This window comes from Sycon ciliatum, chromosome 1, assembly GCF_964019385.1.
Source record: "Sycon ciliatum chromosome 1, ocSycCili1.1, whole genome shotgun sequence".
Lineage (NCBI taxonomy): Eukaryota > Metazoa > Porifera > Calcarea > Leucosolenida > Sycettidae > Sycon > Sycon ciliatum.
In genome coordinates, this window is record NC_088643.1 from 56631322 (window position 1) to 56653862 (window position 22541).

The window sequence follows — 22541 nt, forward strand, 5'->3', positions numbered from 1 at the left end:
TGCAAAGAGGAATGTGAGGAGCAGAGCACACGTACTGCACTGCCTACATACAGTGCATGCTTCATATCGCGCACGTGATCATTTTGAAAATATTTCTGCCATCAAACCATTTTTTTTCAAAAAGGAAAATACTGCAGGAATTGCGAATAGTAGTAGGAGGAGTGCTTGTACATTTCGCTCATATTCATATTCAGGACTGTATACTGGTAATTTTAGCTCCTCTAGTACTAGTATACGAAAGGGTGGATTTAGATCTGAAATCGAATCATGGCAGGCTCTACTGACAAAGCCGCCATGCGCGAATTGATGCGACAGCATCGCGAGGCTCAAGGAAAAGCAAAAATAAATGACCCCCTGGCAAGGTAATGTGCATAAGTCTTAATTATTTTCATCTGAGCTTTCGCTAATCGTTCTCCCCATCGCGCTGCGTTTCGTATTCAAGATAATAAATAAATGTGCATTCTGTAGCTTGAAAATTTCCCCAAGCCTCTTTTACGGGCAAAAGAAACACAGTGTATGAAAATGCCATACAAATGCAAACCCAGAAAACCAGAATAGGAAAAATATGTTACCCAAAAGCAAAAACAATGTGTGAGTGACACTATGTATGTGATGTAATACCACTCGACAACTACTTACTACAGCAGCACCTAATACAGATTAAAATACAATTAAAATACAATAACTACTCAGTAAGACAAACAACGCCTTACATATGCCCTTCCACAACAGCCAACTCTCGGAGTGCATTGACTGGACGGTGGTTGCCGAGCGGGAGCCACGGATGCACATTATGGCAGCTCTTAGCAAAGCGAATGCTAGCCGAGTCCTGATATACAGTACTACTGTCGGGCGCCGAAGAACGGAGCGCCGAAGAACGACCAGCCTAGAATTTCACCAAGCACAGCATACCAATGTATACACAGTGACTCAACTGTGCATAGACTGTAAAACATGAAAATAAGAACGGTCTAGGCTAGGAGGCTGACCCCTCCCCCAGTTCTTCGGCAACCGACAGTACTGTAGCACATTAATTTTCTCCTTTAATACTTCTTGTTCGAAATAGTGGTAGCGACTTAGGCTATGATTGTTAGGAAAGGGCTTGCTCCCCACACTGGAGCTCACGCTATTCCACCGACTTGACTCGACACTTGACTGACTCACGACTGCCATCCAGAGCACACGAGAAGTCCGAGTGGTGCTTTCTTGCAGGTTTGCCGAGTCGAAGGCTCGGTGGACTGCTCGTGTGCTCTGGATGGCAGTCGTGAGTCAGTCAAGTGTCAAGTCAAGTCGGCGGAATAGCGCGAGCTCCAGTGTGGGGAGAAAACCCTTTCCTTACTTCTTGTTGCTTGAATTTTTGGGTTTAATAATTGGGGGCAACTGTTATGCTGATTCTCCAATCAACTACTGAGAATTATGTATAGACCATTGGAGTCCATTCGGAAAGAGTTGAGCTTCTCTATTGTTTTTGTTATAGACCAGGAGCGATCTGAGACAACCCCAGTTTATCTGCACAGGTCCTCGGACAATGGCCTTGGATTGATTCTTTCCAGTTCTTGACACTGGAGTAAGACAGGAGAAAGTTAGACTTTCAGCCTGAACAAAATTAAGAAGTTGCTTTTCCTGTGCATCCCAGCCCCAGTGGTCATGAAAACGTTAGTTCACGGCACTGCACCAGCTGAAACATTGCCGAAAAAGCAGCACGCCACCGAAAGCATTTTCGATTTGGGTACATGATAAAGAGGCCTCGGCAAGTGAAAACTCGATTTGCACGAACACCGCGCACCAGTTGCACAATCATCTATGACCTGTTGGATTTGTTTTGTGTGTGTGCAGGTACTCGCCAGCCGGTGAGCTGTTCTGTGTGCTGTGCAACACGCCGGTGAAGAGCAATCTTGTCTGGACAGCCCATGTCCAAGGCCGTGCCCACAAGCAGGTACCGTACTGCTACAGTAGTCGATAGCATCATGGGTGTGCGTTTACTGTTTGGTGTAGCAGCGTGCAGGCAGGGACCAGCGATGGTTGCGCTTTGCCAGGCCAGTGAAAAAGATGTCTTAGTTTATTCCGTGTACGATAATAATTTAGTCTTTGCCGTAGTATACTGTACAGCTGTGTTCATTACCGGCGCGTGTACGCAGTACGTTTGCGGTCCGTGCTTGTCTACAGTGTAACCTGTCCACAAGACGACCGCTCAAGGGACCTTCAAAACTAGGCCTCTGTTACCAGGTGGTCTGCTTATCCAGGGTCGTTTGATTGGACATAGCATCCCTTGGTCCTGGCTGCAGTGCCAGTGGTCTTCTAGGACAGGTGGTTGCATAATCCGGGTGGTTGCATAATCCGGGTGGTTGCATAATCCGGGTGGTCGCCTTGACAGGTTTTACTGTACACGTGCTGTCAGACTTTCATACGAAATAGCAATACACGTCGTATTTTACTTGTAATATTTTTAGGCCGGGCGACGCCTTCGAGTGCTAATTTTTGACCTCGCCAGTCGAAGTGACTGGCATGCAAACCAGTACGCAATGCACACTGAAAAGTACGTGTTGGAATTTCCTTTTCGGCGCGTTTCCATATGCATGATGCCCCAAAGCCACCGAAAAAATACGCACAAAGCGATCTGCCTCTGAGGGCTAAATCACTTTTTGACCGCATGAAAAGGTCAGCCTGTGAAAGTAAAAATACTCTGTATACTCTGTCACACTGTACCTTCTACCTTGCAAACAAAATATTTCAGCTGCAACAAATTTTAGGCCTCAAAATATGCACCGAATACTTGTTGATTTTACAGAATATTATGAATTTATGAGCTCATCACCTGATGTATGGCAGGAATCATTGCTCACAGTGACTGCTTTAGCTATTAAACGGTGTTTTCTGTTTGGACTGTCATGTGTATCACTCGCAGCAATTGCAAGCCTTGCGCAGCAGATCTGCTACGGGTAGTGCACCGGCATCGGCGGTGGGATCTTCATCTGCTCGTGCACCGGACAATCGGCAGGCGCCAGCTCGATCAGTAGCAGGGGATAATGGGGTAAGCGTGCTGCTGGTCTCTCAAGGATGCAGCATTTGTACAATATTTGCCCGGAAAAATCCGGCCTATGCTGCATGCGCCGTAGTGCACTGTGCAGCACTGGCCGGATTTTGTTTGGCGAGTATTGTGCATCACAGTAATATGTACACCGGAGGATGCATCCGGTGTGCTGAGAGTCCTCAATACCGCGGGAGGCAGAGCATGGTACACAGCATGAAACTCAGAGTTGCAACCGACTACTAGCCTTGTGTCTTGTTGTTCTGTGTCATTCAGTTTCCATTTCTTTGAAGTGATATGGCACGAGCGAGAACTCGCTGTTGCCCCAAGGTGAAAACGGAAAAAGAGTAACTCAACAGAAAAGAACAAGATGGATGTCATGTCGTGGTCGACACGCGGTGGTCTGGGTGTGAGCCCAGAATGGTGAACTCGCGAGGTACTACGTATGTAAGTGGATGATGTAAGGTTGAAGAAACAAAGGCGTCGCGGCAAATTCAAACATGAGCAAGAGGGAAAAACGAGGAGAAAAAAAGGTGAAGCCAGATCGCGACTCCTGTACATGTAGTAATAATTATGATGACTTGGTTTGCATATGTGTATACAGTAGCTGGAATAGAATCACGACACCCGTCGTGACACTCCCCCCAGAAAGACGGAACGAAGTTACTCAAGTACATGTATATGAAAATAAGAAATTGGGAGACGATAGATGGAAAGAGAAAGACAATGCAAATTTTAACTATGATGCTGGCAAACAAGTCATCTTCACAACTTGTCGCTGTTGATTAGCTGCTGGAGTTGCTGGCGTTGCCTTGCAGCAGCTGCACGCTGCGGACGACCAGGCGGCGGCGTGGCGGCTGTGGCGGCGAGTGTATCTGCGGCAGCGGGTGCGGCTTCGGCGGCGGATGCTACATCCTCGCATTCCAGAGGATACAGAAGGCGCAACGGGCGTTTCAGCTGGCGTTTGTCTGCAGTGATGACTGTCGCCGACCGGATGTGACCGTCGGCGCTAACCTGGAGATCAACAATCCTAGCGAGCCTCCAGGTAGCTCTTGGTGCGTCATCAGCCAGCAAGACAATTGAGCCGACTGCTGGAGCCGCTGTGGTGGCTCTACCACGCTGTTGAAGTCGCTGATGGCGGTCACGCAGTTCCGCCAAGTACCAAGAGTAACCCCCCAGAGTGTGCAACTCCACTATGGGTCAGTGCTGTCCCGACAGAATTTCAAGTTGACGTCATTTTGATGATGCAATGCACGGATTATCAGACGAATCCGGAACCTGTGGTTGACCAAAGCCGATCGATCCTGTACAAATTATTGCAAAGAAAAACGTGTGATGCGTTGACACCCGTACACATGTTGTAAATCACTGGTGCAAGGAGCATTGCGTCATAAATAATGACGTCAACTTGAAATTCTGTCGGGACAGCAGGGTATGTGGGAGTTGCACACTCTGGGGGGGTTATGTACTCTTGCAAGTACTCATTGCGCCACTGTTGCCAGAAGGCATTCAGCAAGCGCTCACCCTTTGCCCACAGGGTGACCAGGTCGTGTGCTGGGGTGGCGTTCGGAACGTACTCCGGGTCGTCCGAATTGTCCGGCGAGGGCAGTGGTAGAGCTGTCGTAGTCCGGTGACAGAGAAATGCCGATGGTGTCAGCACAGCCGCGATGTCGTCACCGACGTATATCAGCAGTCTCGAATTCAGGACTGCCTCGACTTCGCTCAGCATCGTCACCAGCTGTGACAACTGAAGCCGGGCGTTGCCGAGGGTCTTGCGCAGGCAGCGCTTTGCAAGCCCAACCATGCGTTCATAAAACCCGTCCATCCAGGGTGAGAGAGGCACGATAAACCGCCAGCGTATCCTGGCAGATGTCAGAAGGTGCTGAAGGTCGTCACTTCGCACCGACGTCTCGAATGCCGTGTCCAGGGTCGTTCGCGCCAGTGCGAACTGAGGCGCGTTGTCGCACACAATGAGTTGGGGTGCGCCACGTCTTGATATGAAGCGCCGGAGCGCTAGCAGGAACTCAGACATTGTCATGTGTTCAACACACTCCATATGGACGGCTCGTGTCGTCATACATGTGAACAGTGCCACCCACACTTTCTGTGGCTCTGCTTGCCCGAAGACGTACAGGGGGCCAAAGTAGTCCAGGCCGGTATTAGTGAACGCAGTGGCTCTGGAGACTCGTTCCATTGGCAATTGCGGGAAGTCGGGCGTCGCAAATGGCAGTCCTTGAACGCGCTTACACGTCACACATCTGTGTATTGCTTTCTTTGCCGCGGCGCGACCAGTGGGTATCCAGTACTCCGTGCGGACTCGCGCGAGCGTTTGCGCGACACCGTTGTGTAGCACTTTCTGATGCGCTTGCCGGATGACAAGTAGCGTGATGTGGTGCGCGGGGGGCAGGAGAGCGGGAAACTTGGCGCTGTCTGCTAGGTCAGCGTTCTCCAAGCGCCCGCAGCAGCGGATGACGTCATCGGGGCCTTGGAAGAGCTTGAGCTGCTGGATGAGCTGTTGCTGCTTTCCTTGGCGTAGAGCGGTGAGGACATCGGCGTACTCTGATGCCTGCACGTGCTTGATCCACATGAGCTTGGCTTGTTCTTGCTCTTCGACAGTGACAGGACCAGTCAGTGAATTGGCTCCACGCCACCTGCAAACAAAGCGCAGACACAGAGCAAAGACACGCACTAAGGACCCGAGGGAGGAGAAATGAGTGCAATCAATGCCAAATGGGGGCAATACCTCTTTGCATGCATCAGGTTTTTTGTTGTTTTGTGACATGTTCACCAGGCACCGGTCACCCGAACGTTTCGGAAACTCTGAAAGACACTCCCCAGGCGGCAGTGGTGGTACTTCATAGGCGCGGTGGAGCCAGTTGGGGCTGTGCCACCAGAGAGACGACGCTTTGAGAGCTGCGGCAGGGATGTCACGGGACGGTAGGTCGGCAGGGTTGTCTGCCGAACGGATGTAGCCGATTGCCACATCAGGGACGGACTGAATGGCGGCGACTCGGTTGTGAACGAATGTTGGTGGGCGTCGGGTTGATTGAAGCCAATGTAGAACTGTTGATGAGTCGCTCCAAAGGACGGTGGTAGAGAAGTTGAGTGGTAACTCGGTCCGCAGAAAGGTGATCATCCGAGAGCCGATGACGGCAGCAAGAAGTTCCAGACGGGGAATAGTATGCGGCTTAGTAGGTGCAACTCTTGACTTGCTGAAGATGATATGAACGCTGGTATGTTGAGACGTTGTAATGCGTAGGTAGGCTGCCGCGGCGCAGGCCGCTTCGGAAGCGTCCACGAAGACATGAAGCTCGTACTGGACGTCAGCAGCGTCTGGCAGACAGCCGATGAAACAGGGAAGCAAAGCAGCACAGGCGGCATCGATGTCGCTGGTGATCGGGAGCCAGCGGGACAAGATATCAGGAGGAAGGGGATCGTCCCAATCGAGATTCAGGAGCCAAATGCTCTGGAAGAGAATCTTGGCGGCTACGGTTACAGGTGTGATGAGCCCAAGCGGGTCGAAACACTTCGCGATGATCTGCAGAAGCTGTCGCTTCGTGTTGATGAGTTGAATGCCAGCTTGAACTGGGTTGATGACCAGTGTGCCTCCATCTGGAGACCAGAGGAGGCCAAGACAGCGCTGAGGTGATGTTGTGGACCGGTCGACACGGTCAACGGTCAGGAGAAATTCTGGGGAATTTGAAGACCACTCCTGCAGGTTCATTCCTGCTGATGCGAACAAAGACGTTGTATGTAGGTGGATGATGTAAGGTTGGAGAAACAAAGGCGTCGCGGCAAATTCAAACATGAGCAAGAGGGAAAAAACGAGGAGAAAAAAAGGTGAAGCCAGATCGCGACTCCTGTACATGTAGTAATATGATGACTTGGTTTGCATATGTGTATAGCTGGAATAGAATCACGACACCCGTCGTGACAACAGTAACATGTATGTGTACGTGTATGCATGTCACATTGTGCATGACTATGTTTTGGAGAGCTGGGCACGTCCGTTCAGGTCATGGTGTCATAGCAACATGGTCAGTAAGCAAGCGGCCCGTACCTGTTTTCTGATAACCGTGCTCTTCACCTTTGTTTGCCTGTCATCTCACACAGGCATCACACTCGGCGGCTTCGGCTCAGAACCAAAACAAGCGGAAATTCACGGCCCTGGTGCAGGTGCGTTTATACTTTCTAGGCCGTATGTGTGTTTGCGGGCGAATCATTTTCTCTCTTTCTCTCACCCAGAAATCAATCACTGTCCTTTACTCCTTGTACATGTAAGTGTAATGCGCTGGAGAGACTGTCTGACTGGCATTGACAATATTATTATGTATAGGATGTGTGTAGATTGTCGACGCAATGTGATGAATCACTATATACTGTGCTATGATGATCATGCCTGTAGGTCATTGTATAGCAATGATGCCCCTGTGATTGGATAGGCTGGTTGTGTAGACTGTAGTAGATGGCTTGAGTTGCTACTCATTTGACTACAGTACCTGTGATTGGCACTTACGACATGGTCCAACCTCTGTACATTATGCTCAGGTGATGTTGTTGCTAGCAGGGAGAAGTAAAACACCTAGTTTACTACTCCCTGGTTGCTAGCACACTTGCATGGGGTGAGAAGAAGGTGCGGTCCAGTGCTATTCATTATTCAGTGTGTGCGTGCGTGTGTGTGTGTGTGTGTGTGCGTGCGTGCGTGCGTGTGTGTGTGTGTGTGTGTGTGTGTGTGTGTGTGTGTGTGTGTGTGTGTGTGCGTGCGTGTGTGCGTGTGTGTGTGTCTGTGCGTGCGTATGCGTGTGTGTTTTCTATCCAGGACTATAGCGATGATGACGACAGCGAGGATGACAGCGCACCGGCAGAAGCTGAGAGCTCCAGCAAGCGTGTGAAAGGTATAATTATGTCGCTCAGTGCCTATCCATGACAGTGCTACACATACTTTCTACAGACATTTCAGGCCAGTCCTGTCTCCTCATATTTTGTTTTCTGGGCATGTACGTACATGTGTGTGTGCTGTACCGAGAGTATACAAACTAGAGTGTACAATAAGGCGGCTGTTGGTGCACATTTCGCCGTTCATGCCACTTTTAACGTCGAGGTGTGGCAAGACACAAGCCACATGCATTACGAGCACGGTACCAGACTGCCAGTTGCAGGCAGTGGCTTCCGTAATCCCCTCACAATGGTGCATGCAACGCGTGGTGGATTTCTCTGTCCACGCCATAGCATGTACAGTTGCACATTCCGGTCAGGGGGGGGGCTAGCAGCCTTTCTGGTTGGTCAGACTTTGCCTAGAACCACTTGTCAGTCAACCAGCCATATGCTGTTCTGTGTAACATTGTGTGCGCACTTCGAGAAGTAGCTGTAAAGGTCTCCCTATCTGTACAGTATCATATTGGCTGGGCCATCTTCATTTGGGCGGACCAGCTCTAAAGACTGTGCTACCCACCCACTGGTGTATAGCATTTTTAGTAGTACATTGTACCGCAAGAGCACCCCGCCTGGGAAAGGTCACTTTTTGGCCAAGTGCAACTAAGATCATATTGTGTAAGAACCAGAGAGCCCCGGAGCAACACAATGTTATCTGTCCCTGCATCAGTCCACTCTTCTTGTGTGGAGCTCTCTCCTGCTCGAAAGTGAAGTCAGTACGGGTTGACTGCACAACGTAATCCTGTCACTCGTCCGCTCCACCTCCAAACACGTCCATGGAGGGGTCCAGTTGGTCGGGTGCTCTCGCAGTTTGTTACGGTCCAGGTCACTACCACCCTATGGCTGTCTTCAGGTCACTGCCACCCTCTTGTTTTCTTCAGGTCACTGCCACTCTCTTGTTTCCTTCAGGTCACTGCCACCCTCTTGTTTTCTTCCACGGTATACAGTAGAACCTGTTAGTGCGACCACTCCGATAAGGCGACCACCTGTCCTAAAACGGCCACTGTTACCAGGACCAATGGATGCTATTCCAGTCAAATGACCCTGGACAAGAAGACCACCTGGTAACAGAGACCACGTTTTGACGGTCCCTTGAGCGGTCGTCCAGTTTCACTGTACATGTCTTCCCTCAGTTGCAGTGCCTTGTGCAGTGCCTTGTGCAGTGCCTTGTGCAGTGCCTTGTGCAGTGCCTTGTGCAGTGCCTTGTGCAGTGCCTTGTGCAGTGCCTTGTGCAGTGCCTTGTGCAGTGCCTTGTGCAGTGCCTTGTGCAGTGCCTTGTGCAGTGCCTTGTGCAGTGCCTTGTGCAGTGCCTTGTGCAGTGCCTTGTGCAGTGCCTTGTGCAGTGCCTTGTGCAGTGCCTTGTGCAGTGCCTTGTGCAGTGCCTTGTGCAGTGCCTTGTGCAGTGCCTTGTGCAGTGCCTTGTGCAGTGCCTTGTGCAGTGCCTTGTGCAGTGCCTTGTGCAGTGCCTTGTGCAGTGCCTTGTGCAGTGCCTTGTGCAGTGCCTTGTGCAGTGCCTTGTGCAGTGCCTTGTGCAGTGCCTTGTGCAGTGCCTTGTGCAGTGCCTTGTGTGTGTACTAACTTAGTATCTACATGACTGTATTGCTTGTGGAACGTGCGTTTTTGGCACTTCTCTCACCTCCTATTCTTCTTTCCATTGTTTGTATGTGACGTGCGTTGCCTAATCAGTGGAGAGTAGCACATCGGCGGCATCATCATCAGCAACAAGAGCAGCAGCGGCACCAGCTAAGTAGGTGCTTGAGTTGCCATTGTGTTTTTGCTCGTTTTCGACTGACTATGTTCATCTCGCATTGTGCTTTAGTCAGGGTAGCATTGGTAATTTAGGGCGTTCTTTGAGATTCTAACTATCTAAGGCCGTCCGGTGATAGCTTGGATCATGACACAGTGGAAACAGCTTCTCTCGCCGCCTGTGCAAGTAGATTCCAAGACCTATAATTATACTTGGAAGTAGTGACTTACACCATTCTGGCGTTGCCATTAAGGCACCCCCAGAGCATTACGCATCTCTATCCTTTGTCAGGTGCACATGTCTGTTTTCATGTATGCATTACTAGTATACTATCGTGCGGTTGTGTTTGCATTCACCGCACATTGACTTTCTTTCATCGTGTGCGTCGTCTTTCGTTTCAGGGCGTCTTCAGGTCTACCGGCTGGGTTCTTTGATAACGGTGTCGAAGGCAGTGACTCTGTCAGTGTTCCTGATGTGAGTACAGACCTGAGTACCGTTGTACATTGTATCTGGAATAACCGTGTTTCAAGCTGGGTGAATGCTGATGCCATACTGACGATTGTTCTTTTATGTGTATTAGGGGTGAAACGATTAGTTCGAATATTCGAGTATTCGTTCGAAAATCTCAAACGAGCGAGTATTCGAAATTTTGCACTCGATCGTTTTTTTTTTTTTTAGTACTGGCATTCTATTTTTCAAAAACTCCTGTTGTACTGTCAATAAAGCCAAACAACAACAACAACAACTGCTCATCGACTGGTATGCATGCATTATTCGTGCCTTTGAGTCAGTATTTTATGACTTGGACGATGCGATCACCACGGCAAGTAACGTTATTTTGTTTTGAGATAATGTAAGTACGGGTGAAAATCGTTACTTTACACTCTGTACAAGACGTTGGCGACTTTTGTTCTATGTTCACAGATACCGTATTTTCCGGGGTATAAGCCGCACCGGGGTATAAGCCGCACCCCCTTTTTGAGGCAAAATATTGACTAAAAGTTGGTATTCGGAGTATAAGCCGCACCCACAAACCAAGATTTTTCACACTCATTGACAAATGGCCTTTCTACAAATTTATTATGGTTATGGAGCTAAATACCATGTTAGATCAGATTATGAAGTGTTAGTGCACCACAGGTTGCTGCAGAGATGTTGGTGTATTGCTGTGTTGACTACAGATCACTCCATGTCATCTGCACTATCTTCAGTCTCGCTGCCACTGATGCACTAAAACTAGTAAAAGTGCCGGGATAGCAACACAGGCGCGAAGCTGAGTCGAATGACATGTCACATGACGTCAGCATCCATACTGATGTATGCTAAGCATTCATTCGCGCAAGCATATTCGGTGTATAAGCCGCAGGGGCGATTTTGGTCCGATTTTTAGCGAAAAAAAGTGCGGCTTATACCCCGGAAAATACGGTAATTTCTTCCGAATTGGTCGAGAACTCACAAATCTAGCGCTTTTGAATTTCGATAAAATACTCCAAATAATCGGATTCTCGATCGAATATTATGAATGAGTGATCGATTGGTCAAAATAGATACTCGTTTCACCCCTAATGTGTATGTTGTAACTAGACCGGCTTGATGAGGTGATGTGTGTGTGTGTGGGGGGGGAGGGGGGGGGAGGGGGGGGAGTGCATGCGGCGCCTGTTCGTGTGTGTGTGTGTGTGTGTGTGTGTGCGCGTTCTCGATTGGTTGCGGTGGTTTCAATTCCCGACAATAATGGTCGCGCACGTCTTTCTTCTCTGTCTCATTCTCCTAACTATTCTTTCATTCTCCTGGGTGGTTACCAACAACCAGTGCATGTCGGAGTATGTGGTGTGGTGTGTGTAAAAAAAATAAAAAAAATAATGGATTCACTGGCCAGGAAAAGTCACTTCAATCAGCTGTGTGATGTAGACCAGGCTAAGATTGGTGGCAGTCAATTTATCAGCCTTGCAAGCTGTTGAATGGTGTAATCCCAGCACACGTTGCTATATCTAACATAGTTTGTTCTAACATAGCTTGTTCGCTTCAACGATGGGCATATGTATACAGTGTGTAAGCGTAAGTATGTGTGCACATTCATGTATGTCTCCTATCTATTTCTGCAGGCATCTAGCAGTGACGCAGCAGCAGCAGCAGAAACAGCAACAGAAGGTCAGTAGAGGTCTGCTTATAGTATGGCATTATTTTTCTGATGATAATGAATGCATGAGATGGTGGTACGTTGTACCACTTGCTATGGGACTGGCTAGGGTTGTCTGACGGTAGATTGTATCATCCACAATCAGGCGTTTCCCAAAACAGGACTCAACTGATCCACACTTGACCTGTACCCCTGGGAACGTGCAAACTGCTTGCTCAGATGGATACCGGTTCACGGGGCTCGGGGCAAGCGGGGTGAATAGTACTGGGTGTACAGTGAACTAGGCAAGTAGTCCCTTTGTGCGTATCCAACTGGAAAACATTTCTTTTTGTAACCAACTTATTTTGTATTCATTTCTCAGTCTTGGCCTTAGAGAGAGAGTAGACCATCCTGCCATGCTAGCTTGCATGAGAAACAGAAGGAAGCAGTTTTAAGTCCTGCTTGGAAACGCGAGTATGTTCCAAGGAGGACGTGATAAAATATCACTATATTACAGTCGGTGCTTGTCTATGAAACATACCCAGGGACTAGTTTGACTGAGGACTCGCGACGTATGACTGCTTCATGAGGAAAATTGGCTTGCCCAACGAATGGCGACCCGGTAATCACATTGCACTGTCCAAGCTGCGTCTCGATTTAAACTAAAAAAATACCGTATGTGCCTCTCTGTGTTTCCTGCTTTTCAACTAGCTGCAGATTCAGCATCAGTCAGTGATACTAGGTAAGGGAGACAGGGATGTGCTCAGTGGATCATGTTGCTTTATGAACATTCAACATAAATGTTTTTGGGGAAAGAGTGGGGAGCAGGAAGACAGAGACTTTCTGTGTGCACAGTCTTTTGGTCTTGGAAATCCCATGTTGTCGTACCGTTTCCCGTGAGATGCATGTCTTGTTGTGTACGTCATGCATGCCTCCTTGATTTGAGCCCAGTGGCAGTGGTCCCAGCCATTGCTGTGCGTGGAATGATGAGCACGCCCTGCGTACGGTAATCCTAGATGATGTGGTATTCATTTGCGTGCAGAGGTCGCAAGAGGAGCCGCAGCTCTGTCAGGTCCTGCTCACACTCGTGCAGAGGATGGTTCCTGCTCTTCTTGGACTCACTGTGTGCGTGCATGCCTCTCACAGTTGCATCTTATGCATCTCTGTTTCCGTAGGCCTATTGAGGAGAAGCTTCCTGAAGGGTTTTTCGATGACAAAAAGCAAGACGCCAAAGTGAGTTGTCTGTTGAATGGGCAATACATATAGATTAGACCCAAGCCAATTATTACTGAAGGTCGTCCCCACCCACCTCACCCGTGTTGCCACTTATTTTTCTGCTTATGTCACTTGCTGCAATTTTCTGTAGCAATCCCGACGCATTGCAATACCCTGAATGCACAGTGCTGTTATCTTCGGTCAGAAAGAGTGTGCTGCAAACGTGTGGAGCCACTTCGAAGTAGATTGATCCGTTGGTGGTTGAATGTTGTCGCGGGTGAGGATTCTGAAGGACCCATCTTTTGAAATCTAGTATTTGTCCAGCTTCTGCTTTCTGTTTCTTCTCCTTGTTGCCTACTTACATTCCCTTTCTTCTTTTCTTTTTGTCTGTCTGTTCTGGGATAGGCACGGAAGATTGAGTATGTTGATCCACAGGTGGCTGAGTACGAAAAGTTCCAGCAAGCTATTCTCAAAGCAAATCAGGTAGGTACCTCGTCGTGTCCGGTCTTCTTGTCTGTCCGTCTCCGTCTTGTCAAGAAATTATGTAGAACTCTCAGTTCAGTTTCGTTGTTGTGTGTGGCGGGTCGGATGGGCATGGAGGAAACAGAAAGCAGAAGCTGCACTTGAAGTACATATTTTCATACGGATATGTACTACTTCGAGGGAGATCTACATACACGTGAATTACTCTTGTGTTGCGTGGAGCTAGTCTTTTCCTGTGATGTTTTAAAGTTACTCTTGTGTCCAAGCATGGATGCAACGAATGGGATTTTCGATCTTTGACTACTTTGTGGTGGGTCTGATCTACTCACCTGCCACCGCTTAGGAGCTGCACCTGTGCCTTGATCCGTAGAGGGTGGTGGCGTTCCTACTGATTTGGAAAACTCAGCCTCCAGCCAAGTGTCACGCAAACCGTGACATTTGTTTTTTTGTTTTTGTGTCCAATGGCTTGTTCCCTCTGCCTTGCTCAGGTCAGGATGACGTAAGCTGTGTGCTGTAGGGTTGTATTGTGTATCTGTGTAAGCTTGCCTTGTTGATAACAGTTGCCCGGCATTCTTGTATGGTCTTATGCAATGGCCTGCAGGAGTCTGAAGTGTTGATGGATCAGGATGATGATGAAGCGCAGGACCAGAGGCACTACATGGAGCTGCACGAGACACTGTGAGAGATGCGATTGATATAAAAATAATGCTCTTTTGGTGTGTGTGACTGAGGGGTTTCAATACCAAATAGGAACTGTTCTTGCGACTACTAGTTCTGGGAACCACATGCAGTGGTATGGTGTGTTGTGATGATTAGGAGTCTGCACTGCATGTGCTTGTACCGAAATGCATAGATGACCCATGTGTGTGAGAGTACGTAGTTGCAGAGCATGGGCTTTGTACTGACAATACTCCTCGTATCCGGAGTGCTGTGGGTTTCTATTTTTGTCCAAAGGAGACACTAACTACAAGTGGTGTACGCATGGCGTACCTTCATTTGCTGAACATACGAAAGGGCTGTTTTAGGTTGTACGAGTACACACAGGCACACGCATATGCAGCAGGGGCAAATGCGTTCAGCATAATCTCTCCACCTTTAGAGCCAGATCTACCATGTTGTAAAGATTTGAATGAGTGGATACCTATAGTGATACATGTCCATGCATTTGTTGGACGTAGTGCGATTGCTCAACGAGTCGACACCCTGCAAGAGGTCATGCAACGGAAACTACTGGAAGCACGCACTGCCCGCCAGGCCGCCAAGGAGGAGAAAATGAGCGACGAGTCGGCTTCAAGTGACGACGACGACAACTTCGATTGGAGAGCCAAGAAAGTTTCCAGAAAGGTATGCAAAGAGAGGCCCTAGCAATGTCACCAGTCTGTAACTCGACTACTAGTATGTAGCTAGCTCTACTTGGCTAATTCTTCAATCTCCTTTAGTCCTTTTTTCTGCGGCACCGGAGTTTGAGTACCCACGAAATGATTGGGTGTACACTACTAGCACTGTTGCGGACATTGAAATCCGTTGAGAAGTCAAGCGGCCACGGGGCACTGGCCTTGCAGCCGGGCCAGTGAGCACTGCTGGTCCGTTTTGCAGATTTCAATGTCCACAATATTGAGCACCGGAAATTTCTGAAATTAGAGGACCCTGTCTGAAGTCAATATTCACCCAACAAGCAAGATTTTTGGCTTTCAATAACTCAGTACTGCGGTGTCCTTGGAACAAGCAATATCCAGATTGATGTGTATTTACAAGTACAGAGGTGGAAAGGAACAGAAGAGCTATCACAGAGCTATAGCAGGATTTCATACATTCATGTACATGTATACCGGTTATAGGCTGGCACCGTTGTAGCTAGTAAATAATTAGAACTACTTTGAAGAATCCAATATCTAGTACGTATGCAGCAAAGGATAATATGCACACTACCAGCAGCAGCAACAGCAGCAGCCAGAGGTACGAGTACAGAGGACAGGGTACACAACAGTCTGGCACTATGTAGTTGGGCACAATGGCCGCAGCAAAACGCACAATGATGTACCGCCCACGGCTGGCGGCGGACCTTGTGCATGAGTGCTATTCGTAGGCAGCGGGCTGTTCCTGGGTAGTAGCGCTACAATATGGAGGATATTGCATGATAATGTTATGCTCTGTGTATGGATGCGTGCGTCTGGGGTCTGTCTGTATACAGGTTTAGGTTGAGCTCCTTAATATCTGCTATCTGGTGTGCGGCGAAGGCCGGCGTCGTCCTCTCACCAGTCTCTTCTCTCATCGACACTCTAACCAGCCATGATGGTCTTTACAAACTCTGAAGAAGGCAATAGAAGACGACACAGCAGATACACACGGAATCATATATTGCCAGTTGTTTACAATCACGCATCACTTGGATCCAGTATCAGCTGCAGCGAGGGAATAGCAATAGTTTCAACTATGACAAGTGACTCGGATACAGGAGTAGACCTACAAGTACTTTAAATAGCTGTTGATGTCAACTGTAACGTTGGACAGTTGATAATGACCTCATTCTGGCAATAATAACCACCTCCAGCTGGTCTTTGTCGGTCTAACCTGCTATTGATGCAATTGCTAATACATTGCTACCTGTGAGCTTGCTGAATACCACTCGATGTGGTGAGCCCCACAGCACTGGCCCATGTGTGCAGGACTGGGTGTAGAGCTGCTCTCTTGCTGACACTACTGGGTCTTTCGGGAGTCCGCATGTCTGCACTCGTGTGCTCGATTGGGTCTTGGGATCCAGCATGTCTGCAAGCGTGTGATCAATTGGGTTTTCGGATCCAGTACTTCTGCACATGCGTGCTCATGCTCTCCAGTGGTTCTCGACTAGAAACTTATTAGTTTAATCTAATGCGGATTGACTGATCTGTGCTGTACATAGTTTCGCTGTCTTTTGTTAAACCACATGCTCTTTTTTTATTCAATACACATTGCTTTGTTTATACTCCCTGATGAAGCCCCGAGGACGAAAACTTGGAGAGAGAATTGAATCGCAGCGTAAGATCGTCGTGGTGGCGCGACATTCGTGTTAGGAGATGACGATAGCATTGCTTTGTGTTCATTTTCGTCTTTGTTTCTGCCTGGATCGAGGCGTTTACTTAGGCTATTAGCCATCCACACAGATGTCTTCCAATTGGAACGTATTTCCAATTTTATGGGTCCAGGATTTGAAATCTCACCTTCATACTGAACTTGACCTTGTGCGTCCTCCATACCGACAAGTAGTTGGTCTACCTCTTCATCAGTTAGTTTCTCTCCTGTCGGATAGAAAGCAGATAGCAATATTCAAGGTCAGAGATAACGACACCACAAACGTGGTCAGTAGCACTTTCAATTCACATATCTACGAATGGGTCTGCCACAACAGCTTTCGGAAACTGAAGCGGGCAGGAATCTTGATGTGTTTTGCTTAACATACCGTATTTTCCCCATTAAACGTACACGTCTCCAATACTAGTACGTCTCCAATTGTAGTACATGTTGAGTGTGGATCAAAAATATAAAAGTACACGTGTCGTCTCTAATAATAGTACATACCGGAATGATGTGATTGGCATTACTGGGGTACAGGTACCAGGGTCCACCTTACCTCGTTTTTCTTATACGTTTATCATCTTTGTGTCTTTCTACACTGTTTCTTACCCGGGTGATGGTTGGATGTATTTACAGCCTTACAGTATCATAATCACGAGTTGTTTGTCACCCAACCCAGGCAGTCAATCTTTCCAGAAACAATAAAAGTACACGTCTCCAATACTAGTAAAGTCTATTATATAGTAGTACAGGTCTGACCACCTCAAGTTGAAAAATAGAAGTACTGTACATTTAGTGGGGAAAATACGGTACATCGTGGTAGTCCATTGCCAGGGTCTGTAGATGAGACCATCAGTCCTTGATTTTGGCCCATTTCCGGCACCAGGTCTTTGTTTCAAGCTTAGGCTCAGCGTCTTAACTTAGCAGCTCGAACATGACCCCTTGACACCATGTATAATATATACACTACAGGTCAGAATCTCGCGAGGCACGTTCTCATGCAGGATTTACAGTCGATACAAACTGTTTTTGACCATTTTGATATCCATCACGAAACACGAAGTATTTTGTTAACGGAGGAAGTAGTGTCACGTACCTAGACTGGTGAGGACATGTCGGAGCTCGACAGAGCTAACTGTTCCATTGCCATCTCGGTCAAAGACCTTCAGGCCTTCAATGAACTCCTCCTGTGTTCCCTGGGCGCTCTTCTTCCTCACGCTATTCAGAATGGGAAGAAACTCCTCGAATCCTAGCCGTTTTGCACCTGCAGTTTGTAGTGGTACACACACACAGAAAATAATAAAGTTGATGTCATTTCCGATCCATACTATTATTCATACTATTGTTAAATTTATGAAGGTCACTTGAAAATATCCGTTATGAAATAACAACTAGAACCCACAACCATTGAGATGTAGTGTGACATGAGCACCATATTCATTTTCCTTACTTCTATAAGAAATAAGAACTCCAAGAAAAAACAGAAAGAGAGAGAGAGAGAGAGAGAGAGAGAGAGAGAGAGAGAGAGAGAGAGAGAGAGAGATCACGCAGTCTACCCTCTGCCATCCTGAACGCTCCCCCATCCAAGGCAGCGCTGCAACGCTTCAAAGTAGCAGTGTACAAGTACCTACTCGAGCAAACTTGTGGGACTGCCGTGGACGTGTACACCACTGAGACTAGCATAACTACCTGATGGCCTAACTCTTTCTTCTTTCTTTCTTTTTTAACCCCTCCCCCCTGGTGCGCGTTGTGTGCAAGGATACCGAGACGTCTGGTCGGAGGAGTCCACAACGCCCCACCTACACAGCTGCGCTAGTGGATACAAGTAGTCAGCCCCGACTCAATAGTTGTTTGTTCTGCCAACCCTCAACTTCTGTGTTCTAGTCGTTTCTTCGTTCTGTCAACCCTCAACTTCTGTGTTCTAGTCGTTTCTTCGTTCTCCCTGCATGCAACTTTGTTATCTTTCTTGTTATTTTTTTGTCTCGAGCCGGGTTTGTGTTCTTTGTAAAAAAAATTTAAAAAAGTCACAGCTAAGATACAGTCATTGTTGTTCATAGACATAGTACAATGTACATGTAGTTGTAGTTCAAGTAATTGTAGGTCGATGCCAACGAAATCCGACCCACGTGCCGAAAGCAGCGCCAACGCTCATGCGGCACCTGCGACCCTCGGATAGTTTTTTGGAGCGCGCACGATCTAATTGAAATGGAAACGCTACTTTTGACTTTATGGGTAGGATTTCTTTAGCCACAACTGTAGTAGGTCAATGCCATGAGACTTCCCAATCATGGACATCGCCGCGCGGGCATCTGTCCTGAATTTGAATGCATCCTGATCCCCAAACCGGCATCAACGTTAAAACTTGATTCGGGAACAGTCTCCAGGACTGAACCCATGTGTCCTCAGCGTGATGGCGCCTTTAGGAGTAGGTGTAAGGTGTCTGCTAAATGAGGCTCTAGTGGATCGCAGTATTGGCAGGTCCATCAGATCAACGCCCCATCACCGACGTGTTTTGACGATGTGCTGCTGTGAATATGATTCTGGTACATCACTGTGACATGCACACACTTGTTATTATTCATATATTTTCTAGTCTCCACCACCACAGTGCATTGTAAATTGTTTTGCCCATAAAGACGCTTGCCCATGTCTCATCCCCAGGATGAAGTACAGTAGCCATATTGGCTGAAATGAAAAAGAGAGAAAAGGATGCTTCTGGTATCAAAAAGAAGATCTAGCTGTGTCCCCAAGGCAGCGAAATCAGATATTTGACAGACACAACATCACAACCACAGTATGTTGGGCAGAGCCAGGGTCCTGGGGCCTGCAATTCCTCCCATCTTCCACCTACAGGTATGGACCCTTTTCAACTTAGAGACCAACGGTCACTTTTTAGGATCACGTGCGAGAAATGCCTAGTGTTTGAATCGCTGGTGACCAGGCGAAGCCCAGTTCATCACTTTCAGTTTGCACGGGAACGGACACATGGAAGTGAATGACCCACTAAGATGGCGCTCAAATTGATGTCCGACACTCGTGGTGAGTCAGAGCCAATGCCAGGAACCCTTCCATGGCTTGGGCGAAAAAGAACAAGCTTCAGAATTGCTCTAAGCGCTGTTGGACACAAACCTGTCACATTTCCTAGACTTTTTGATACGTTTTGACGTGTGACCTGTTCGCCGTTGTGAGTGCCGCTGGCGGGCACGGTGCCGCGCCCTTGAAAAAGCTCTATACACACAGGCTACTGGTATGTGGAACAGCAGCCAGCAAGAATCCCCTCCCATGACTATTGCAGGATACAACCTACAGGGTGCACTCAGTACACAACAGCAGTGTAAACCTTGTGTTGAAAAGTCGATTAATGATTTGTGGAACTAATCAATATTAAATTTTACTTGTAGTGCCTATTTCGGAACACCAAACGTTTCTTGACCCAACTGCAAACGTTACTTACTCAAAACATGGGATGCTAGTGCATAGTCATTGTATACACAATCCGTTTATGCAATGAAACCCTTCTACAAGTAACACTGCTACATATTGTACTACAGTTAGTTTAAGCTAGCAGTGCCACTACTAAACTACAATACAGTCGACCCTCTCTAATCCGGCACTTGTTTATCCAGCACCCTTGCAAACCAGCACACTTTTTGGAAAAACGGATTTTTTCAGTTCATTTTCTACGCTTTAATCCGGCACTTGAATTCCGCCTCCAGCAGCGATTTTCTGCAACAAATCACTCAAACTGTACATAATTCGATTTTCTAATCCAGCAGTTGTACATCGCATACGGTCAGTGAGCATTGTTACATACACAACACATGTAACATACACTTGGGAATATCCTATGCCAGTGCATAGGATATTCCCAAGTGTGTGTTGAAGACATGCATTCCACAAAGTACTGTAATTTCACAAATTTTCGGTGTACTTTTATTTTCGGTACTTTCGGTGTGTCTGTTTCACAACTAAAATTTCAATACACCGAACAAACACTATCACACATAATCCAATAGGGAACTGCTTCTCTGTACCGAAAATTTCTTTTCACCTAACCTAGCCAGTTGCCCTCATACCGAAAATATGGAGCACCGAAAATTTCTGAAATTATTAGAGTACTTGGATTGACACAGAAAATCCCTACGTTTATACGTACGACACAAACATGTATGTTAACAGGTGGGCCGGGTTGGAGGGCAGAATTTTGATAATCCAGCACCCTTGTATATCCAGCAGAAAATGCTGTTGCAAAAGGTGCCGGATTAGAGAGGGACGACTGTGTACAGTGTAGTGCCTACTGGCACAGTACTGGCACTACACATAGACATTGTACACAGACAGGTAGTGCGTAGTCAGTGCAATGCCAGCGGCAGTGGCTACCTCACGCATGCATTCTCGAGTGGGTGAGATGGGCAGGGTGCGGGTGCTGTCACCGGCTTCAGAGAAATCAGCCCAGAGCGGAAGCCCTAAAAAAAGTGTCCCAACACACCGCACGTGCTGCGTGATCACCTAAAGCAGCTGGGAGATTTGATTTGTTGACCAACTGGCTAGACGATTACGCTAGATTTGTGCACCCCAAAAAACAACCTCGTACCTCCCAAGGCCAAACGTATAACGAGGAATCTCTCCAACAACAAACGACAAACCTCCAGCTAGAGGGCCCACACTCATACCACATGCCGCTTTCGCAACAATACAAGAGACCCATTCCATCCTCACTAACTCGCTCGAGTCTCTACACCACCAACGAAAAGTATAGACGCACCGTTCCCTCAACTGCCGTCAGATGAACGAGTGCACATCACACACGCCGAAGTTCACATGCACAGTTGTATGCGCACACCTCCCAAGCCACCTACTCAGTAAATAACTCCATGTTGCCCTCACCTCGTGGGTCGACATCCTGGGCCATCTTCTTTACCTCGGAGGTCTTCGGATTCTGACCGAGAGCGCGCAGGACATCGCCAAGCTGGTTCAGGTCAATCTTGCCATCACCTTTCTTGTCAAACAGCGAGAATGCATCGCGATGCTCTGCGTGACGCAAAACCAAAAAAAAGCAACCGAGTAAAAACACGAGCATGCAATTGGGCAAATTCTTGGCTTAGTCATCCGGGCAAATGTCCAATCATTGAAACAAGGTCAGTGCAGATGAGGAGGCAGTGGTACAGTTGAGGAAAAGCAAGTGGAAGGAAGCACTTACCAGCGAGCTGGTCGTCAGAAAGTCCAGACTGTGCTCGCAGCGAACAAGCAGAATGGAACACCATAAACAGAGAAGCCAAAACATTCTTCAAATCCACTTTCTCCAATCATAAGCGACAAATTTGGCCAAACTGCCTTACCATTTCGCTCGTGCCAAAATGGGAAATAGAAAGCACTACAGCGGTGCAGTTGTGGCTAAAGAGTAGCTAGTGAAACACTCCTGACTTGAGCGCCGAGAGGAGAAATCACAAGGAGTTTCAGCGGGTTCGTCAACAACTGGTCGAGGCTAGAACTCGTCGCTACTGCTTCTGTGTTTGAGTCCGAGCGGCTGAACAGGCAACACTGTAGACCGACTGTCAATGAGCTGGCAGCCTGTAGCTAGCTCCCTGGGCCTGGACAAGAATATTTTTGCATGCAGTGTAGTGAGATTTTCACACGATACAGTACTCGACGACAGGCGACAGTACAGCTGTGGGGTGGATGGAGTGCGGTCGGCCGTCCTCACCTCAGTCCGCTACTACTACTAGTATATGGCCATGCAGCGCGGTTGCACACGCCTAGCGCCTAGATCTAGCCTTTCTAGGACATGCAGCGCGCGCTAGCGGTGTATGGTATCTGTCAGTGCGAGGTGTGTTCCGTGTTGTGACTTGCGTGTCGGTGTCATGGTCAGTCACTGACCTAACCAGTGTGTGTGCCATGTCTTTGTTGTGACTTGAAGTTGTGCAGGTAGTTCTGACCGAAGACTCGAAGTGTGTTATGTTGTGTTTATC

At 47.9% G+C, this 22541-nt stretch overlaps 2 protein-coding genes across 2 annotated transcripts; one reads left to right on the forward strand and one right to left on the reverse strand.

The window, feature by feature from the left end:
- The first annotated feature begins 139 nt into the window (after window positions 1–139).
- Window positions 140–14886, forward strand: LOC135804479 (zinc finger protein 830-like). Its single transcript, XM_065318360.1, has 13 exons — window positions 140–362; window positions 1837–1936; window positions 2906–3031; window positions 7142–7204; window positions 7848–7923; window positions 9647–9707; window positions 10109–10181; window positions 11810–11855; window positions 12535–12565; window positions 12999–13056; window positions 13444–13521; window positions 14123–14199; window positions 14700–14886. Exons 1-13 carry the CDS (start codon window positions 268–270, stop codon window positions 14884–14886), a joined length of 1071 nt encoding a protein of 356 aa, XP_065174432.1. The 5' UTR covers window positions 140–267.
- Window positions 14887–15234: 348 nt separating this feature from the next.
- Window positions 15235–22193, reverse strand: LOC135804480 (myosin-2 essential light chain-like). The gene is made up of 6 exons (XM_065318361.1): window positions 21912–22193; window positions 21773–21800; window positions 21460–21603; window positions 17669–17836; window positions 16719–16796; window positions 15235–15829 (listed from the first exon to the last, which is right to left on the reverse strand). Exons 1-6 carry the CDS (start codon window positions 21912–21914, stop codon window positions 15801–15803), a joined length of 450 nt encoding a protein of 149 aa, XP_065174433.1. The 5' UTR covers window positions 21915–22193; the 3' UTR covers window positions 15235–15800.
- Between the last annotated feature and the right edge of the window lie 348 nt (window positions 22194–22541).